This window comes from Schistocerca gregaria, chromosome 4 (assembly GCF_023897955.1).
Source record: "Schistocerca gregaria isolate iqSchGreg1 chromosome 4, iqSchGreg1.2, whole genome shotgun sequence".
In the NCBI taxonomy this organism is placed as follows: Eukaryota; Metazoa; Arthropoda; class Insecta; order Orthoptera; family Acrididae; genus Schistocerca; species Schistocerca gregaria.
In genome coordinates this window covers 746,228,437-746,250,578 of record NC_064923.1, presented here as the reverse complement: position 1 = coordinate 746,250,578, position 22,142 = coordinate 746,228,437, and the positions used below count along the sequence as shown (strand labels likewise).

General features: G+C 42.4%; 1 protein-coding gene across 1 annotated transcript in view; it reads right to left on the bottom strand.

Moving 5' to 3' along the window:
- Positions 1 to 5,679, bottom strand: part of LOC126267899 (uncharacterized) — a 182,012-nt gene extending 176,333 nt beyond the window's left edge. Inside the window, exon 1 of the mRNA XM_049973210.1 lies at positions 3,990 to 5,679. Within this exon, the coding sequence (XP_049829167.1) occupies positions 3,990 to 5,679 (1,690 nt within the window). The remainder of the gene's footprint in view (positions 1 to 3,989) is intronic.
- Positions 5,680 to 22,142: the final 16,463 nt, after the last annotated feature.

The following is a 22,142-nucleotide window of genomic DNA, read 5'->3' as shown; positions in this document are numbered from 1 at the left end:
AAGGGCCTACCTCTAAACTGTGTCACTTTTACTCCTTACTAGTTTATTTCAGCTAATCGGACATTTTGCGCCCGCTCCTTACGTGTAATAGTTACACACATACATCACGAGCGTACCAAGGGCATTTCACGTGACCAACTGCGTCGCTGATCTGTTTGAATCCATCTGGAATTTCCCCAACACAGTTTACTAAAGAATTTCTCCATCGCAAGCAACGCTGGGCAGCTATCTGTTCCCCTCGATTTACGGCCTGGCGCATTCGTTGTCCTCTTGCTGCAGGTCACCAACTCCTAATAGAAGCCTTCCATTGTATGCAGGCAGTGTTGGTGCAACTCACGTCTACCCCCAAACTAAAACGTTTCTTCCAGTAGCTTTTTTCACCTTTTACTCATTGACATACAGGATTTGGGTTTTTGTGGTAATACCGTCGAATCCAGTGTCATCCCTTTGCATTACATACTGTATATTTTGGTAGACAAATCTGTTCACTATCGCCGAAGTATATCAGGTGACACACCCATCTACTTGCTACGATGTATAAAATCTCATGTAAGGTGCTAAATTGACATTCATTCAAGCTGCCACCTTACACCTTATGCATACCAGTAAATATTATCTGCATCTCCGTTCTACAGTGTGGTCAGAAGCATTCTAGTAAGTTTGTCAGGTTATTGTGGGATACGCCATGCTGAGAATTAACTCTTAAGAAAAAAATACTATGTGTTGCATCTTTTCCGAGTTAATTAGCAATGGAGTTAGCCTATCGGGCCTTTGCACGCGCAAATTCAAGCAGCCCTGCAGATTCAGTTAGTGTTATTTTTTCCCATACTGTAGATGATAGTGCACGAGACTGCACAATCTTTCGCTCAGGTTTCATCCTTGCTACCGTCCAGTGTCCAATCTTGATATATTTCTTTTCTTCAGGTTCAGGAAACCAGAAGAAAAGTATGTTTGGTGTCACGATCTCTGCTGGGCCGCTTGAATTCGAGCACGCAACTGCCTGTTTGGTTAATTTCAATGCTCATTAGCTCCGTAACGGCGCAATGTATCGAATTTTTTTCTGAACAATTATTCCTCAGCACATGCTACCGTGCAACACACTTACACTCCTGGAAATGGAAAAAAGAGCACATTGACACCGGTGTGTCAGACCCACCATACTTGCTCCGGACACTGCGAGAGGGCTGTACAAGCAATGATCACACGCACGGTACAGCGGACACACCAGGAACCGCGGTGTTGGCCGTCGAATGGCGCTAGCTGCGCAGCATTTGTGCACCGCCGCCGTCAGTGTCAGCCAGTTTGCCGTGGCATACGGAGCTCCATCGCAGTCTTTAACACTGGTAGCATGCCGCGACAGCGTGGACGTCAACCGTATGTGCAGTTGACGGACTTTGAGCGAGGGCATACAGTGGGCATGCGGGAAGCCGGGTGGACGTACCGCCGAATTGCTCAACACGTGGGGCGTGAGGTCTCCACAGTACATCGATGTTGTCGCCAGTGGTCGGCGGAAGGTGCACGTGCCCGTCGACCTGGGACCGGACCGCAGCGACTCACGGATGCACGCCAAGACCGTAGGATTTCTGGGTTCACCTCTGGTACTGTTTGGTGTTTCAGTAGTTCTTCAGTTTGTTGCAGTTCATAGCTCACCCCCCCCCCCCTCCGGAAATGCCCTTTAGTTCTGTTAACAACTCTTAAAATTGTTTACCCAACATGTTATACAATCTGCATCTTCTTCAATACCCCAAGAAACAGTAATTTTGTCACACTTAACTTTTTCAATATAAGTCTTTTCTCACTACATTCTTGACCCTAATTCATGGAACTACACAGATTTCTGCCCCTTCTTTGTTTTGCTGAATGCCATTACTAGTAGGATTTTTTGATCAGAAATAGAGTTGGATCTGTAATCATTTTTAAACCAAGTATCATACTTTACGTTCATACTGATTTCCTCTTGCCCAATAGCTTCATTTGCTATTATGTGCAAGCACTTTTGCAAGGCATTGTTTTTCTGTTTAGCATTACCCATAGGCTTATTTTGCAATTTCCACACCTACATGATAGCATAAAATTCTTTTGAGCAAAGATTAATATACGCCCTCTGAGCAAATGGTACTCATTACCGCTCCTTTTGATTCAAGATTAATTTGCCTCATCATTCCTGAAACGGTGGTCTGCCTCTCTTTGCACACTATATAGAATACTATGACTTTACTTTCTAATAACATTGTCAATTAGTGACTGTAAATTTACCTTGGGCTGACTCCAAGATTCCAACCATAGAGAGCAGAGGACCAACTATATTTCTGTATCCTTTTACGTGGGAAAAATAATTTAAGATTTATAAGTCAAACTGGCCACACTTCTCTATCAATCTAACTTGTTATTTACGTCCTCTTCCCAAAAGGTCTAACAACTGTTTTTCTTCTCTTATTAGCAATACAACCACTGAAACTGCAATGAAAATCACTTCCTTTTCTTGTCCCTTTGCTTTTAAATGCAAGGTTATCAACACAGCTGTAAAATAATATGTCTTTCGATTATTTTCGGGGTGGACTCAGCCTCTTGATGCCAGTTGAGGAGCTACTCGACCGAATAGTAGCGACTTCGGTCAAGAATATCATCATAACGACCGGAAGAGCGGTGTGCTGACCCCACGCACCTCCTATCCGCATCCTCCACCAAGGATGACACGGCGGTCGGATGGTCCCGGTAGACCACTCGTGGCCTGAACACGGAGTGGTTTTTTTCGAATATTCTGAACCATCTACTGGATAAATACACAGTCCATTACAGAGGAAACGCGACTGATTTTATATCTGTGTAGTTGCTACCATCTGTGAAGGGAGATATGAGTTATCTAACTCGGTATTTCAACTACCTTCCTTTCGTTTCAAACTTCGTAATAGCCGAACCCTAATGAGTATGTTTTGAACCTCAGTCGTTAAAGAAGCAATAGAGAAACATGCGAATATTTAGTTTTGTTTTAAATTTGGTAAAAGTGGCATATAGACTTTCGAAAAGATGCGGACTGTTTATGGTAGTTAAACAGTGAGTGGTAGAAACATTTTTACGTGTTATGCGAGCTCCGTAATGGTAGAGAGATCATTGAAGATGATACACGCGCAGGAACGTCATTGACAGTTCGAGTCGAAGAAAATGCTAAATGATGCAAATTTTCGAAGTGATGGTGCATCTACCAGGTTAATACAGGAGCTCACTAGAACTATCAAAACAGCTACACATCCTATTATGACCAAAAATCTGGGCAGAAAGATCTGTTGTCGCTTTGTGCCCCAGTCACTTACTGACAATGAAAAAGATTGCAGACTGGAACACCGCAAAGTTTGGAGTGTTGGTTGTTCTGTTTTACGTACCCTTATATCGTTCTAGTCCAACCTCTGATGACCTCCAGATAAAGAAAGCACTCCATATAATTATGCAAATTAATTAAAGGTAAAGGTAATGTCGCGCAACAGAAACGTCTTAATATTAATTAATAGCGGTGGCCCAATCAAATATGACAATGTGAGTACCACGCCACGGACATAGAAATTTCAATCAGACGAGGGATTATTTAAACAACGACAGAAGGATGTGGTCAATCTAACAGTGGAGTTCGGCACGGCGTCGAGGGTGGAAAATGGAAAGGGGGGAGGAGGTAACGGGGTGGACACTATAACTGCTAATATATGCGGATAACACACCAGTGGCCGTAAGCGTGGTTGGCAAGTTATAGTAAGAATAGGGAAAAATAGGACAAGACACCAGAGAGATCACCAAAGCACATGTTGGAATCAGAGTAACCAGCTGCGAAGTATTAAAATGGAAGAACTGTCTCATGAATGGAATGGACTAATATCGTGTCCCGACTGAATCTGTGATCGCAACGATGGAGCATATTACCATACTTCTATCGTAATGCGAACGACAGCGGCAGTAGCAGTTGGATACACCGAGTTCAGCTATCTTTCTGTTCTCAGTACTAAAGAGTTCAGCTATTTTTCTGTTCTCAGTACTAAAGAGTTCAGCTATCTTTCTGTTCTCAGTACTAAAGAGTTCAGCTATTTTTCTGTTCTCAGTACTCAAGAGTTCAGCTATCTTTCTGTTCTCAGTACTAAAGAGTTCAGCTATTTTTCTGTTCTCAGTACTCAAGAGTTCAGCTATTTTTCTGTTCTCAGTACTAAAGAGTTCAGCTATCTTTCTGTTCTCAGTACTAAAGAGTTCAGCTATCTTTCTGTTCTCAGTACTAAAGAGTTCAGCTATTTTTCTGTTCTCAGTACTAAAGAGTTCAGCTATTTTTCTGTTCTCAGTACTCAAGAGTTCAGCTATCTTTCTGTTCTCAGTACTAAAGAGTTCAGCTATCTTTCTGTTCTCAGTACTAAAGAGTTCAGCTATCTTTCTGTTCTCAGTACTAAAGAGTTCAGCTATTTTTCTGTTCTCAGTACTCAAGAGTTCAGCTATTTTTCTGTTCTCAGTACTCAAGAGTTCAGCTATCTTTCTGTTCCCAGTACTAAAGAGTTCAGCTATCTTTCTGTTCCCAGTACTAAAGAGTTCAGCTATCTTTCTGTTCTCAGTACTAAAGAGTTCAGCTATCTTTCTGTTCTCAGTACTAAAGAGTTCAGCTATTTTTCTGTTCTCAGTACTCAAGAGTTCAGCTATCTTTCTGTTCTCAGTACTAAAGAGTTCAGCTATCTTTCTGTTCTCAGTACTAAAGAGTTCAGCTATCTTTCTGTTCTCAGTACTAAAGAGTTCAGCTATCTTTCTGTTCTCAGTACTAAAGAGTTCAGCTATTTTTCTGTTCTCAGTACTCAAGAGTTCAGCTATTTTTCTGTTCTCAGTACTCAAGAGTTCAGCTATTTTTCTGTTCTCAGTACTCAAGAGTTCAGCTATCTTTCTGTTCTCAGTACTAAAGAGTTCAGCTATCTTTATGTTCTCAGTACTCAAGAGTTCAGCTATTTTTCTGTTCTCAGTACTCAAGAGTTCAGCTATTTTTCTGTTCTCAGTACTAAAGAGTTCAGCTATCTTTCTGTTCTCAGTACTAAAGAGTTCAGCTATTTTTCTGTTCTCAGTACTAAAGAGTTCAGCTATTTTTCTGTTCTCAGTACTAAAGAGTTCAGCTATCTTTCTGTTCTCAGTACTAAAGAGTTCAGCTATCTTTCTGTTCTCCGTACTAAAGAGTTCAGCTATTTTTCTGTTCTCAGTACTAAAGAGTTCAGCTATCTTTCTCTTCTCAGTACTAAAGAGTTCAGCTATTTTTCTGTTCTCAGTACTAAAGAGTTCAGCTATCTTTCTGTTCTCCGTACTAAAGAGTTCAGCTATTTTTCTGTTCTCAGTACTAAAGAGTTCAGCTATCTTTCTGTTCTCAGTACTAAAGAGTTCAGCTATTTTTCTGTTCTCAGTACTCAAGAGTTCAGCTATCTTTCTGTTCTCAGTACTAAAGAGTTCAGCTATTTTTCTGTTCTCAGTACTGAAGAGTTCAGCTATCTTTCTGTTCTCAGTACTAAAGAGTTCAGCTATTTTTCTGTTCTCAGTACTAAAGAGTTCAGCTATCTTTCTGTTCTCAGTACTAAAGAGTTCAGCTATCTTTCTGTTCTCAGTACTAAAGAGTTCAGCTATCTTGCTGTTCTCAGTACTCAAGACTTGACTCATCAGCCGTTTAGTAGCCTCTGTCATTACTCTTCAATCTCAAAACATGAGGTTATCCATCATCCATCGACCATCCGTGGCCTAGTGTGAGGTCAATACTCTCCAAAAACCTAATGAGGACTGTTCTCTATCTGCACGCTCTGGCCGTCCGTTGTGGTGAGCGGTTCTAGGCCCTGTAGTCTGGAACCGCGCGACTGCTACGGTCGCAGGTTCGAATCCTGCCTCGGGCATGGATGTGTGTGATGTCCTTAGTTAGGTTTAAGTAGTTCTAAGTTCTAGGGGACTGATGACCTCAGAAGTTAAGTCCCATAGTGCTCAGAGCCATTTTTTTTTTTTTTTTTTTTTGCACGCTCTGTAGCGTGGCTCTTTTTCGTCAGAGTAAGAACTCGCTCTTATTCTTGTGGACTTTTGATATTCTCAACCAATGCTCTGGGATGGGGAGGGCGGGGGGGGAGACAGAAAATCTCTCCCGCTGCATGGCACAATTTTAAAACAGCCCTCTGACACGGTTGTAACATAGACACAGTCGAATAACGACGTTCAAATGGTTCAAATGGCTCTGAGCACTATGGAACTTAACATCGGATGTCATTATTGCCCTAGACTTAGAACTACTTAAACCTAACTAACCTAAGGACATCACATACATCCATGCCCGAGGCCGGATTCGAACTTGCGACCGTAGCAGCAGCGCGGTTCCGGACTGAAGCCCCTAGAACCGCTGTGCCACAGCGACCGGCCAGGAACAGTCACTGAAGGTACTGAATCTTGGGGGCAATTATTATGTAGCGTCCTTGATCGACAGCTTAATCCAGGATAATGAACACAAAAATATTCTGAAATATGTTGGGAGAAAGTTTGAAAAAAACCGGCCGCGTAATAACAGATGTGAAAACAACTTCAGTTTTACAATATAACAGGTGATGAAACGTACTATTTTCAGTACTAGCCACTTACAAAGAGCCGAAGCTCAAAGTGGAAAGATCCAGATACTCCAAAACCGAAAGAAATGTGCAAGCAGAGAAGACATGTCAAGACGCTGCTCACTGTTTTCTTTGACTAAAATGGATCTGTCCACTGAGAATGGACAAATTCAGATTACCTTTTCGTTGTTTTAAGTAGTTTGTGGGCGACGGCTCTTCGTGATCGATCTGAATACCAACATCAACGAACATTGTGTTTGTGCACGACAGGGCACCGACGCACAAAGGCAAGAGCATATGCGATTTCGTGACTCAAAAATGTATTTTGGTGCTCGAACAGCCCCCACATCAGTCACCTTTCCTGCTTGACTGACTGTGTACACCAGTTATCAAAAGTTGATGGCTCTAGTTCAAGACCAACGAATATCAGTCTTTTATCGACATCCTAACAAAGTCAGGATCTGTATTAACAACAATTTTGCTATAAGAGGAAAATCTTTGACAACTGGCGCCTAAATTAGATACTCTAAATTGTTTATTTATCCCAATTTATTTCTCTAGTTTTCCCGACTAACATATTGTACAAAAATTCATTTTCACTATTTTCTTGTGAGGTGAGCATCTGCTATTAAAGCTATAAATAATTTCGTTACAATCTCATAGGGCTTTCAGGAAACCAAAAGGAACATAACTGGAAATAGAAATTGCAGCTTTCCATCTGACCAACAAATATGCGAACTATTGTCAAATGGTTCAAATGGCTCTGAGCACTATGGGACTTAACATCTGAGGTCATCAGTCCCCTAGAACTTACAACTACTTAAACCAAACTAACCTAAGGACATCACACACCTCCATGCCCGAGGCAGGATTCGAACCTGCGACCGTAGCAGTCGAACTATTGTCAGCAGATAATATCCACAGGCAGTATCCTACAATGCAACAGCTATCAAAAGTACCTGAGGGTCACTTTAAACAGGTCTCTTGTTGTTGTTTCTATTGTTGTTGTTGTTGTTGATGATGATGATGATGATGATGTGGTTTTCAATCGGAAGAGTGGTTTCATCAAGAGCTCCACGTTACTCTATCCTGTGCAAGCCTCTTCATCTCCAAATAAATTCTGCAACGTACATCCTTCTGGATGTGCTTATTGTATTGATCCCTTAATGTCCTGTTATTTTTACTCCCTGCCTTCCCTCCGATAGTAAATTGACGCATTATTGATTATTTATTTATATCAAACAATCACTTATTTTAGCTAAATATGTCACATTTATTTTGGCTATTTTTACTCGGTACCTCCTCATTAGTTATGGCATCTACTCGTCTGATATTCAGCATTCTTCTGAAGCACCACATTTCCATTGCTTCCGAACAGCTTATCATCCACGTTTAACTTCCGTACAAGGCTACATCCCAGACAAATCTCTGCAAAAAAGACGCAACATTTACATTTATATTCGATGTTAGCAAATTTTTATTCTTCAGAAACGCTTTTCTTCAAATTGCCATTCCATACTTTGTATTCGTCTACTTTTCTCATCGTAAGTTGTTTAACTGCCCAGTTTCAAAATTCATGTACTAATTTAAGTGTATTGTTTCCCAATCTCGTTCCCTTAGTATAACATTATTTAATTCGACCACACTTCATCATCCTTATTTTGGATTTGTTGACGTTCCTCTTATGTCCTATTTCAGTACACTGCCCATCCCGTTCACTGTCCATCCCTTTGCCGTCTCTGACAGAATTACAGTGTCATTGGAAAACCACGAAGTTTTTGTTTTTTCTCCCTGAACTTTTAACTCCCCTTCCAAATTTCTGCCTGCGTTCTTTCATAGTTTGCTCAGTACACAGGCTGAATAACATTGGGAATAGGGCCTACAACCCAGTCTCACTTCTTTCACAGCCACTGGTTTCTGTACAAGACCCACTCCTTCATCTTCACTTCTCCCTCTTGGGATGATACCTGTGTAAATCTGTTGAATTGTCATTTACTCCTCTAATTTTTGTAATTTCGTGCTTAAACGCTATCAGCTGATCTCGCGCATAAGTTGCGCCAACATACCTTTTCTGTAGCTGGTTATACAAAATATCCACATGGATCATAAATTATGAAAAAACAAGGGCCAGAAATTGAACATTTCGTCCTTGCTAAGCTAAGCCACAGGCCTGTAGGATGGTGTTTCCAGTACTCAGTTTTTCTCTATTGTTCATATTACTCGTGCACTTGATAATATCTCTCCTATAAGCCGGAAGAGTTCTGACACTTCTTGACTAGGAATTCCATCGGGTACGTACTGAACGAGGCAGTCTTTTCCGTGCCATTTAGTCGATAACTTCCGTTTTTTTTTCTTGTGGAGATCCTCAAAAGAAGCTGCAAAGTCCCTGAAGTTTAGTGAAAAATATTTGCGCAGTTTTATAAATCGAAGTGACTTTAAGCGTAATGACATTAGGCTGGTGGGAGAAGCAATGAATGTATGATGGGTGAGAAAAAACTTCCTTAAGGATAGTATGCACCCCGCGTGAAAAGTCACTCCTGTCTGCTGCACCATCACATGTTTGTACTATTAGTTTGTATGGAGATTTCTGCAAGTGCTGACTTATGTGTTCTATGGTGTACATTCCCAAAGACTGGGGGCCATGGTTTTCTGGTGCTAAGAAGTCCCAAAATATTTCAACTGGTCTTCCATTCACGCTGTACCTATATATTATAACCATCTGGAAAACGGAGGCTACCTCACTCGTTTCGTCAGCTATTGCAGCAAAAACCTCACCTTTAATTTCCTTTCTAATTTCTTCTTGGCAGACTTGAAACATGTATTCAAGGGGTTCATGCTGGATAGTTTGAGGTACCTTTGAAAACTGTTGCTTTTTCTAAATGTGATTTTAATACATAGTATAAATCTGCACTAAAATTAATCAAGGTACAAAAAAAGCCAGCATCTGAAGATGGTTCAGCCTCATGATGTCCTCTGAGGACAACTTCCAATGCGCCGCAGAAACGTATGCAGTTAATAATTAGATTTAATATGTACGTATTATCGGTAACATTTTCTTTGTGTAATTCCACAGATCTTCTGTACCCACTGTCTAATTGGGTAGCTATATTCACATTGCCTACATTTGCCAGATTCAAAACGTTGTTCACGGGGACCGAAGAAAGTTCGTATTCCCTAATTTTGTCATGGAGGTGTTGAATGACATAGTCTCCGTGTGTAGTCCACGAAAGCCCTCCTCCAAATGATATGCAATGAAAAGAACATGAAGACTTTTTCAAATCACAACCACACAGTCAGTTATGCTTTCTGTGCAGTTCGGAGTTAAATTTCCTATTGAACTGACGATTTATCGTTTTAACTGTCTGCGAGATTGTCAACCTAGCCTTTTGATTTCTAATTTTCCTTCAAACTTGCGTACCTTGAAGTGTTCAGAGAGCAAGGACGTTATCTGACTCATTATTTAACGTATTCACTTGTTACTTAATCCTCAAAGTCCTCTATACCACGGGAGATATTTATTTCGCTCGAAGCTACACACGGACGTGTAAGGAAGTACGAGAATCCTGCTTTGTTCTAGGATCTGACAGTTACGGTTCTCTTCAGAAGAGTCCTCACACTGCTTCTGCCGCTGGCAGGATGGCTCGAGCGACGTGTTTATACACACGAGACCCATATATGAGAACAGTATTGTCAAGCATTGCCTCCGCACTCACACCCCCTTCCCTGGGGTACACTAGACTGAGTTCGCAGGCGCACTGCAACCCCAACGCAACGTAGGCACACCTTCGTCGCACTCGGCTGCGTTCGGCACTTAGAACCAGAACACCGGCAGCTCATGAAAGACAAATGGCGCGATATTATTGCAGTTGTATAGAAATCTCAGAAACCGATCACGGTTGAACAAAATTATTTTTGGGGGTAGCGCAAACCTGGAAACCTATGCGATAGCCACAGTCGGTCTGAAGGTGTATCTGTGCACTGCAGCAACTACCTGTACACAACTACGGCGTTCGAGGACATCTTGTGGATGTCTCTGAAATCACCTATCGTGAATAGCAGCGGTTATATGACAGTGCCCAATGATATTCCTGTCCTACTTCCACAGTGGATAATCATGCACTGGGCTGTAGCCCTTAAAGACCCTTTGATCTATTCGCGTGCCCTTTCTTTGTGCTTGCACCGTATCAGGATGGTAGTGAATCAAATGCTTTTCGAAGTATCAATATGGACCTTCTGCAGCCTTCTAGAACCCGTCAAATAAGATACTGGACTCGATGAATGAAAACCATATTCTTTTTCTGAAACCACATTCTCAATGCACTGCTATATAACTTGTGAATTAATTCGTCTTCATAAAATGGTGCATTTAAGGCTAAAATATCATTCAGAAACTTCAGTAGTAAAGGAGCTGGAAAATTTGTATAACAGTTTTATGTGAAATTCGAGGGTGGCAGGGATATGAACAATAGATATTGATGATAGTACGGGGCCCTTTTTCCCTGATTTTGGCGTGTCGATTCCTAACTTCATAAATAACTTACTAAATTTGCCCCAAAATAACTATTTCTATCGAAACTGAGTCTCTGTCGGAACGAGAACGCTCTTATGCACATTGATCCACCTGGAAGGTGAAGTTGGCAGTGACGGGCAACTTACCGACTCAGAGAGGTGCTTGCAGATCTGCTGCTAAACGAACAGTTTGGTTAGGTATAAAAATTAGCACCGCTTTTGTCTGTCGACTGTTTGTTTTCTTTGGGAGCCGAGGTTTTGAGTACCACTCAAAACAAGCAGTGGCTCTCCGTTTTTGGCCCTCAGGTAATATCAACACCTGTTCACATGACAGGTACTGTCAGTCTTTCAGTCACGGGTCATATGGATCAAGGATTTCCGTGACATATTGCAGTAGTGATGAAGCCCCACGAAGTTCGTGGAAGACTGCAATTAAAGTATCTTAGTTGTCATTCTTTGCGACAACTTGATTAATAAATATGACGATTATAGCTGGAAAGCACGACTGCAACCTAATTTCAGATAGTTCTACTACCGCCATAGAATCAATTGACAGACTCTGTCTCTCACTGGCCTTCATTTCGTCATGAATTTCAGCATTTATTGTGTCTGATTTTCTTGTGTTGATTGAGCTGTATTGGCGGGTTTCAATAATCTGTGCAAGATGAACAGTTTTGGCTCACTCTGTCGCTTACTCTAGTGCTGTCACACTAAGTGACCTCCTTCGGTCTCGATATGAGTGTTTCATTACATGTATCGGTTCCTTCTACTCTGTCTACCGCTGTTATTTGACCACCGTTATAATCCTTCCATCTGCGATAAATTTCTGTTAGCGTGTTAATAATTGTGAAAGCGGTTAAGCTACAGGCCAAGGTTAATTATAGGGGAAGGACAAATATGTGAAAACAACGAAAACACAACACGTTCCATGCCTGATACGGCGTAGTAAAACCGTTGGCATTCAAAACAGTTTCCAGTCGTCTCATAATAGATAAATACAGCGCTTGTTTTTCTATTTCCAAGGGAATATTATACGTTTATTCCTGCAAAATATGGAAGTTCAGTTAAGGTAAATAAGGTGGATAGCCACCTCGCACCCTTCCCTTCAAAGCAGACCACAAAGGATCAATAAAACCTTGATATCTGGTGACAATGGTGTCCAGGAAAGACGCGAAAATTCATCCTCGATCTCACAAAAGCAGTCCTGGGCGATACGACCCGTGTAAACAGAGGTCTTTGGGACACAGCATCACTTCAGGAGAACGAACATCATGGTACGACCATAATCCTTGGCAGTAATGCGATCTTGCAAAGTGACCGTGCTGCCCACGGAATACAAAGTTATCGTTGTCCAAATCACCGAACCGTAGCCATCATTGACTTTGTGACGTAAGCTCGGTCAGAAGTCGGAAACAGTGTGATTCGGGCAAATTAATTTCTTCTGCTTCTGTATAGTATATATCTTATGCCTTTGGTATCCTGTTACGGGCATTTTCATCACAGATGAATGGCTTTCGAATTCCAGGTCTCCTTGCAATTCTCTGATTACAGAGCTCCCTTCTACTTGTTTTGGTGCTGATAGGGTTCGCGAGTGCGACATTCAGATCTGCAATGAATTGTGCGTCTGTGGTACTCTTATGTTTCCTCACAATCCTCTTCAATGACCTTATTCAAAGTTTAAGCGGTGGCGATTCCGAATCCGGGACCAGAAACGTTTTCATTACTCATAAAAGACGCTCCCCCATACCACGGTGAGCCGTAGTTGTGTCCGGCTCCTCGCGTCAGATGGAGTGCTTTAGCTTTAAATCTAATGTTAGCGGTGGCGCTTTCGGTTTGGCTCGCTGTTTGGGTCGCTACCGCCCGCTGGCGGGAGGTGGAGCATGTATACGGTCGCGTGACGATCGAGGAATACGTACTGGGTGGTATATATATGGGATTTTTCGAGTTCTAGTGAAGTGTATGAGTTTCTTCACCAGTGGTTTTGTTGGGGTCTTCTCACTACAGTTTTCTTTTGCCTGTTCGCGAAAATGTGGTAATTGCTTCCTGGTCGGGCCGTTTCATCCACACCTTCATTGGCTGATGTAGGGTCGGTGTCGTGTGTCTCTGTGGTTCAGAGTCTGTACAAGCACCGCCCTTGCTACATCTTCTGGTTTTGGCTACCTCGGGGAGATGGTGGTTGTAACCCAAGTTTTGGGGCTACTCTGCTGTGGCCCTGTAGACCACCAGTAACTATTCCGACTTTGTGATCTGGGTCCCTTTAGACGTGTCAATCCCTCACCGAGCTAACGCAATTTTTTTTTTTTTGGTAACTGCCTTTAATGTGAATGTTTGTGTGCTGGGTTATTCACATTTATCTTGTAACAACTGACATGTGCAATATAAGTTATTTAATTGGGAAAAGACAACTATTTTAACTTTAGTACAAACTATCTACTTAAAAGTTTTTCCAAGGAATTGTTATCTATATATATATATATATATATATATATATATATATATATATATATATATATATATATATATATATATATATATGAGTTTAAAATGTTATTATTGGGAAGTTGTTAACGTCATACCTTGCAATATCCTTTACATAGAGAAAATTTGCCAGCTATTTAAAAGAGTTTTTTTAAGTTGTTGTATATATATATATATATATATATATATAAAGTTTAAAATATTATTGCGAAGTTGTGAACGTCATACCCTGCGATCTCCTTTTGATAAAGAAAATTTGTCAGCTATTGGGAATTTTTTTTTAAGCCAAACTTAAAAAAATTTTATTGAAAAAGTATTTTAAAATAAAAAGGTATCTTCAGCAGTTTGTGTCATTTTACCAGCACCTCCTGGCCCGTACTTCCGCGATAACCTTTTGGAATAACATGTGTACTTGAGCTGTTGCTTGTGAACTGCCCTAATTGATGGTTCACGCAGATGACACAACGTGATGTTAATAACTGAATAAGTGACCTTCAAATGAGGGGCACGACATACGTGCAGGCGGCGCCTGAGACCTGGTGAGTGAGCCGGCTCGCTCGCTGCTGACCCAGAGCGCCCACCGCTGAGGCTGGCCGCGGCCTGGGGGCAGCTGCGGCGGCGGCAGAGCCGACTGCCCCCTGGAGGGCTCTCGGGCGCCCAAGAAGCCTCGGACGGCGGGCTGCGGGGGCCGGCGCTCAGCCTGATATATGGCTCTGCTGCACCCGCCGCCCCCACCACCGCCTGCACCCCCGCCTGCACACATGCGCCACACCTCCAGAACGCTCTCTGGTGGACAGCCGCCCTCGTTCCACGTTTGCTTCTGGTCATCCGGATCTTATCTGCACAATATATACTGGCGTCCCCGCTACGGCACTGATGGAATATCTCTTCCTCACCGCAAGGAGCAACACTCGTTTTTAAGTTTGCATCTACGCCTCTGACTGACCACTACATATCAGCAATTTCACATATCATATAACGAGACGCAAATAGCACTGGTAGCCTCATTTGTGTCTCCTTATAATCTTTGTATTGAAAGGTAGATAGTTAATGGCTGCAAATGATACCCTGAAATAAGGACGAATTTCAGTTCTCAGTATTCAGGTGTGGTTATTTATTATAAGATGAAATAAGAAGCCTAGTAATCTGGCCTGGTAGTCGAGCTGCAACAACAATGCACTCCGGGTCGTGGGCTAGGGGCTAGCGTTGCTGGCTCTGAATGACGAGTTCCTGGGTTCGATTCCCAGACAGGTTGGGGATTTCTTCCAATCCATATCTGGCGTACAGCGAACCAGTCCTTAACAGTATTGGTTAAAAACAGTCTTAGTTGCTATTTTATTTTATTCTTTTTTATTTTTCAACGACGCGTTTCGCCTCTTTTAGGCATCTTCGGGTTATGATTTCTAGATGGACGCGAGAGACACCAAGATCTGCATAACGCGTTCCCGTTCACAGGAGCTTACTACCAGGGCCCCCGTCGTATTCTGTTACTCGCTCGCAAGATCTGCATAACGCGTTCCCGTTCACAGGAGCTTACTACCTGGGCCCCCATCGTATTCTGTCACTCACTCCTGTGAACGGGAACGCATTATGCAGATCTTGGTGCCTCTCGCGTCCATCTAGAAAAGATAACATGAAGATGGCTAAATAAGGCGAAACTCGTCGTTGAAATATAAAAAACAAAAATTGCAACCAAGACTGCTTTTAACCAATAAGTTGGGGATTTCCTCTGCCTGGGAACTGGGTGTTTGTGTTGTCTTCATCATTTCATCATCATCATCATTTGTGACGGTTGCTAAATTGGATTGAGTTAAACATTGGACTGTGTAAAAGTTCGGACTTCTTACGGCCGCTGATGACCGCGCAGTTGAGGGCTCCACAAACGAAACTTCAAAAAAAATGGTTCAAATGGCTCTGAGCACTATGGGTCTCAACTGCTGTGGTCATTAGTCTCCTAGAACTTAGAACTACTTAAACCTAACTAACCTAAGGACATCACACACATCCATGCCCGAGGCAGGATTCGAACCTGCGACCGTAGCAGGCGCATGGTTCCGGACTGCGCGCCTAGAACCGCGAGACCACCGCGGCCGGCAAACAAAACTTCATCATCAACTCTGGCCCTGGAGTTCCTGGGTTCAGTCAAGAATAGGTGTAAGGGGTTTTCCTAGTTATAGTGCCTACAGGACAGGACCAGATCCATTACGCACGCTAGCTAATGAATACTAAGGTCTTTCCTGTGGGTAATAGGCGCCAGGGCTAACGAGTCCTCCACCCGCGCCGGCCTCAGTGGCCGTGCGGTTCTGGGCACTTCAGTCCAGAACCGCGTGACTGCTACGGTCGCAGGTTCGACTCCTGCCTCGGGCATGGATATGTGTGATGTCCTTAGGTTAGGTTTAAGTACTTCTAAGTTCTAGGGGACTGATGACCTCAGATGTTGAGTCCCATAGTGCTCAGAGCCATTTGAACCATTTTGAACCTCCACCCTCCACGCCCAAATGCTGCAGCGACGGTAGGCCGTACTCTACTTGCAATCATGACTGTAGTCCAGCAAGTGTAAGGAGGAGAAATGACTACCATCACCTTTTCAACTTTGATAAAGGTCGGATGTAGCCTATCGGGATTGCGCTTTATCGTATCACGACTTTGCTGCTCGAGTTGGTCGACATCCAATGACTGTTAGCAGAATATGGAATCGGTGGTTTCAGGAGGGTGGATCCCAACGGCCTCGTATCACTAGAAGTCGATATGACAGGCGTCTTATCCGCATGGGTGTAACGGATCGTGCAGCCACGTCTCGGTCCCTGAGTCAACAGATGGGGATGTTTGCAAGACAACAACCATCTGCACGAACAGTTCGACGACGCTTGCAGCAGCATGGACTATCAGCTCGGAGACCACGGCTGCGGTTACCCTTGACGCCGCTTCACAGACAGGAACTCCTGCAATGGTGTACTCAGCAACGAACCTGGTGCACGAATGGCAAAACGTCATTTTTACGGATGAATCCAGGTTCTGTTTATAGCATCACGATAGTCGGATCCGTGTTTGGCGACATCGCGGTGAACGCACATCGGAAGCGTGTATTCGTCATCGCCATACTGGCGCATCACCCGTCGTGATGGTATGGGGTGCCATCGATTACACGTCTCGGTCACCTCTTGTTCGCATTGACAGCACTTTGAACAGCGGACGTTACATTTCAGATGTGTTGCGACCCGTGGCTCTACCCTTCATTCGATCCCTGCGAAACCCCATATTTCAGCAGGATAATGCACGTCCTTTCTGGGCACAGAAAATGTTCGACTGCTGCCCTGGACAGCACATTCTCGAGATCTCTCACCAATTTATAACGTCTGGTCAATGGTGGCAGAATAACTGGCCCGTCGCAATACGCCAGTCACTACTCTTGATGAACTGTGGTATCGTGTTGAAGCTGCATGGGCAGCTGTTCCTGTACACGCTAGCCAAGCTCTGTTTCACTTAATGCCCAGGCGTGTCAAGGCCGTTATTGCGGCCAGAGGTGGCTGTTCTGGGTACTGATTTCTCAGGATCTATGCACCCAAATTCCGTGAAAATATCATCAGATGCAGTTCTAGTATAATATATTTGCCAAATGAATACCCCTTTATCATCTGCATTTCTTCTTGGTGTAGCAATTGTAATGGCCAGTAGTGTAATTACAGAGAGACGCCGAATATTAAAGGAACCATTAAAAAAAGGCAAATGCTTAGCAGAGGTATTACTTGTAATTAACAGTGTCGAGAGATCATTTAAGTCAGCGATTTTAGTGGGACGCGTGTAGCCGACACCTAAGGAGGTTTTAATCTTGATACGATTGTTTAATTGTATAAATTGATGGTGGCACCTAGGTTTTTTCTTTGTCGTTGTTGTCGATCAGTACTGTCCTTCTGGGGGGACTGATACTTATTGCTGGACTCGTACACTTGCGACGAATTAACGGTACTGAATTTTAGAATAAAAGAGAATGAATAAAGCCACGGCACTAAAAAGGAAAATTTGCTCCCGACTTATGATTAAAAATGAATTACCCTTGAACGACCTATTTTGTGAAAGCAAGACATGAATTGTTTGAAGCAAGAGTTTAATTATATTACGACCACGTATTTTGAATGAGAAAGTGTTGTGTACATAGTTCCTCGTAGTCAGCGCGTACACAACTTTCCCACTAGAGCGCGCCCCGCTGAACACAACAGCGCAGGCGCAGCGCTCGTCCGTCTCCGCACTTCGAGATGGCGCTGTCATAGAGACGGACCAAATTCTGTTTCCGCCGATCCGCTTATTAATATGTAACGCAGCCAATGAGATTGCTGCTAACGTAGAACCTTTTCTTCTCGCGGATTACACTCGCGCAGTGATACCTGAATGCGCGAGGTATTATCACGAGTGTACAGGCCTCCGATTAGTGAGTCTGCATTAGTCTGTAGTCAAGTTTCAGTCTGCGCCTAGTAAGACTATCATATTCTTGTACATAGCCATGAAGAGTAATGTATAGACACTTTGTCAAGCATCAGAGAAATGTGAGAATAAGGTTAACGTACCAAGACCAAAGGAACTCCAGATTCACAGTTGCAAACAGCATCCAGAATCAAGTTACGTAATATCTATGCTTTTTATTATTTTAATAAATGTGTGTGAAAATTAATCAAGTTCTGTTTAAAGTTGGTCACCGTCAACCTGCTATTCTAAGCGTGCAAGTGGCATTTCTATCGTCTGACCTAACGGCAGTAGATAAACACGCCACGATAAGACCACGAGACATATTGCTGACACTCCCCTACTTCGTTAGAGCGACAAGTCAAATAATCTGATGCTGTGTGTGCCGAAGGTCTTACAGTACGCACGCCACAGAAAGATAACTGACCCGCTGAGAACCGAAGTGGTCCAAGTGAAAAAATTTTAGTTTTTCAGTTGTATCACTCAATTTACTCATAATGCACGGATATGTGCTGTGGCGAAGTGGTATATGAATAACTCCACTGGAGCAACCTGAGAGCTTCAAATGCATTCTTTCCTCTCACGCTGGAGAGAAGTGCTTCCCCGGAATAATGGTATTAGTCAAGCGGCAAGGTCACGTGGTGTTGCTGTTCTGTGTTGCTTTACGTGTTTATTTACGCTCTAAAATCAAAAAGGCATTGTATCAGTGCTAGTAAGTACAGGGTGTTTCACAAATAAACGGTATATTTGAAACGGCAATACAAACTAAACGAGCAGCGAAAGAAATACACCGTTTGTTGTAATATGCTTGGGACAACAGTACATTTTCAGGCAGACAAGCTTTCGAAATTACAGTAGTTACAATTGTCAACAACAGATGGCGCTGCGGTCTGGGAAACTCTGTAGTACGATATTTTCCACATATCCACAATGCGTAGCAATAATATGGCGTAATCTCTGAATGAAATTACCCGAAACCTTTGACAACGTGTCTGGCGGAATGGCTTCACATGCAGATGAGATGTACTGGTTCAGCTGTTCAATTGTTTCTGGATTCTGGCGGTACACCTGGTCTTTCAAGTGTCCCAACAGAAAGAAGTTACAGGGGTTCATGTCTGGCGAATAGGGAGGCCAATCCACGCCGCCTCCTGTGTGTTTCGGATAGCCCAAAGCAATCACACGATCATCGAAATATTCATTCAGAAAATTAAAGACGTCGGCCGTGCGATGTGGCCGGGCACCATCTTGCATAAACCACGAGGTGTTCGCAGTGTCGTCTAAGGCAGTTTGCACCGCCACAAATTCACGAAGAATGTCCAGATAGCGTGATGCAGTAATCGTTTCTGATCTGAAAAATGGGCCAATGATTCCTTTGGAAGAAATGGTGGCCCAGACCAGTACTTTTTGAGGATGCAGGGACGATGGGACTGCAACATGGGGCTTTTCGGTTCCCCATATGCGCTAGTTCTGTTTATTGACGAAGCCGTCCAGTTAAAAATAAGCTTCGTCAGTAAACCAAATGCTGCCCACATGCATATCGCCGTCATCAATCCTGTGCACTATATCGTACGCGAATGTCTCTCGTGCAGCAATGGTAGCGGCGCTGAGGGGTTGCCGCGTTTTAATTTTGTATGGATAGAGGTGTAAACTCTGGCGCATGTGACGATACGTCGACGTTGGCGTCATTTGGACCGCAGCTGCAACACGGCGAACGGAAACCCGAGGCCGCTGTTGGATCACCTGCTGCACTAGCTGCGCGTTGCACTCTGTGGTTGCCGTACGCGGTCGCCCTACCTTTCCAGCACGTTCATCCGTCACGTTCCCAGTCCGTTGGAATTTTTCAAACAGATCCTTTATTGTACCGCTTTTCGGTCCTTTGGTTACATTAAACCTCCGTTGAAAACTTCGTCTTGTTGCAACAACACTGTGTTCTAGGCGGTGGAATTCCAACACCAGAAAAATCCTCTGTTCTAAGGAATAAACCATGTTGTCCACAGCACACTTGCACGTTGTGAACAGCACATGCTTACAGCAGAAAGACGACGTACAGAAGGGGGCACCCACAGACTGCGTTGTCTTCTATATCTTTCACATCACTTGCGGCGCCATCTGTTGTTGAAAATTGTAACTACTGTAATTTCGAAAGATTGTCCGCCTGAAAATGTATTGTTGTCCCAAGCATGTTGCAACAAACGGTGTATTTCTATCGCTGCTCGTTTAGTTTTTATTGCCGTTTCAAATATACCGGTCATTTTTGAAAAACCTTGTATGAACATTGTTTTCTTTCTTTAGATTTGTGATATCCAGATGATAATAAAGCAGAAATTGTCTTTATAATGGAAATTTGTACTCCATGATGAAGTCTAGGTTAAAGCTAACACCAGTGAAGCAGTAATGTCACACATAAAATAATATACCATAAATCTCATACCTCTCAACAATGCTGTTCAACCTGTGACAGAGGCAAAAAGGAAAGACATGATGACACTTCTCCCGTACACCCCCTCCAGTGCACCACGCCTTCTTCAACTAACCGACAACTGCAAGTTCGTCTCAGGAATCCGGACCTGAACATGTCGATCCTTTGGTAGAGGAAGCTGATGTGGACGGTGAAACAGAGTAAACAGAAATGCTCCATTGTAAAGCCTCTTGAAATATCAGTGTGGCAACAATTATATTTTAAGAAATTTCAACATTTAGAAACAACAGTTTATTTATAATCCGTAGGTGAACGCACTACCGTACTATTAGACAGACTGAGGAGGTAACATTCTAGTAATTAACAACAATAATGTAATTATTTTAACTCAATTTGTGAGAGAAAAGCGCATAATGGGAGCAATAAAAGCAGACTTGCATTTACTATGTCATATTATATTGATGTTTAATAAATAAATTGCAACTATGGAAATTAAAAGACAGCGTATTCCTTCTCAGGTATTCAACTTCACGAAAACGTGTATAAGAAGACTGGTACTACTCTTGACTTTCACCACTTTACCTTTCACTGTGAGTAAATTTCTGAGAAGAAAAGTGGTACTTCAACTTTTAGGGATGATAAAAATAAATGTAAGGTACAAGTAACTAAAATGTCTGTAGTACACGTAATTACAGTATTTCATTAGGATATTTATCATATGAATCACGAATTACTGTAAAGCATGAATTTATATTACATGAAAGGCAAAGTGGGAAAGATGGAGTTATATCTCTTTCGCTCACAGCGGCTCAATTGTTATTAAAAGAGATTTAGAGAGATATATCCTGTTTAAACCATTAATGTTACCAACTAACTGTATACGGCAAAGATAACAAAAACAGAGGAAATCAGATTTATTTTCATAGATGCAAAATAAAAGGAAGCCGGTTAGGTAACAAATTATATCACTGAGCTGGCTTGTAGGTTAATCTCTGATACTGTGTTAAATCTATAGAACAAACGAGCGTAATTTTCGCTGGACTGAATTTACATAAATAAATGCTTACGTGAGCGGTTTTGTTACTGAAATTGACGTGTTATGACTGATTGTAATGTTTTATTTTCAATATCAATTTCTATACTAATTTTGAATGGAATTCATCTGAACGGATTTTCTATGGCATATTAATATGAATCTGCTGTAAATGATTCGCGTAGTGCGATAAGCTTTAAAGGTTTTTATATTTCTTACCAAGGTAAAATGAACTCCAGTAGAAGTTATTGTTAAGCAGATAATGTCGTTTGACCGCATATTCGTAACGCTATAGGAATTGTGATTACTTTTGAGTAGTCTCTTTTCTTAATATTATCTCTTCTCTTGAAATTCACAAGTACGTATGAGCATTTCTTTAAGGGCTAAGGAAACCTTATGGTAATATAGGGTAGCTGATGCGTTAAACAGTGCTTACACGTGTAAAACAACTCCCTTGTTCTCTAGAGTCTACGTTCAGGCACATATAACTTTCACCATACAGTGACAGACTGATTGCATTTGGTTGTACAGTGTTATCCATATTAACTTATAAACTGTATCTGATCATTATTGTGGCAGAGTACAGCATGCCGCCTGAATTCTCGCGTCCTTGGGATTTGCAACCAGCCAGCTCGCTGTTAGCTGCCATCTGGCACTGGGTTTGTCTAGG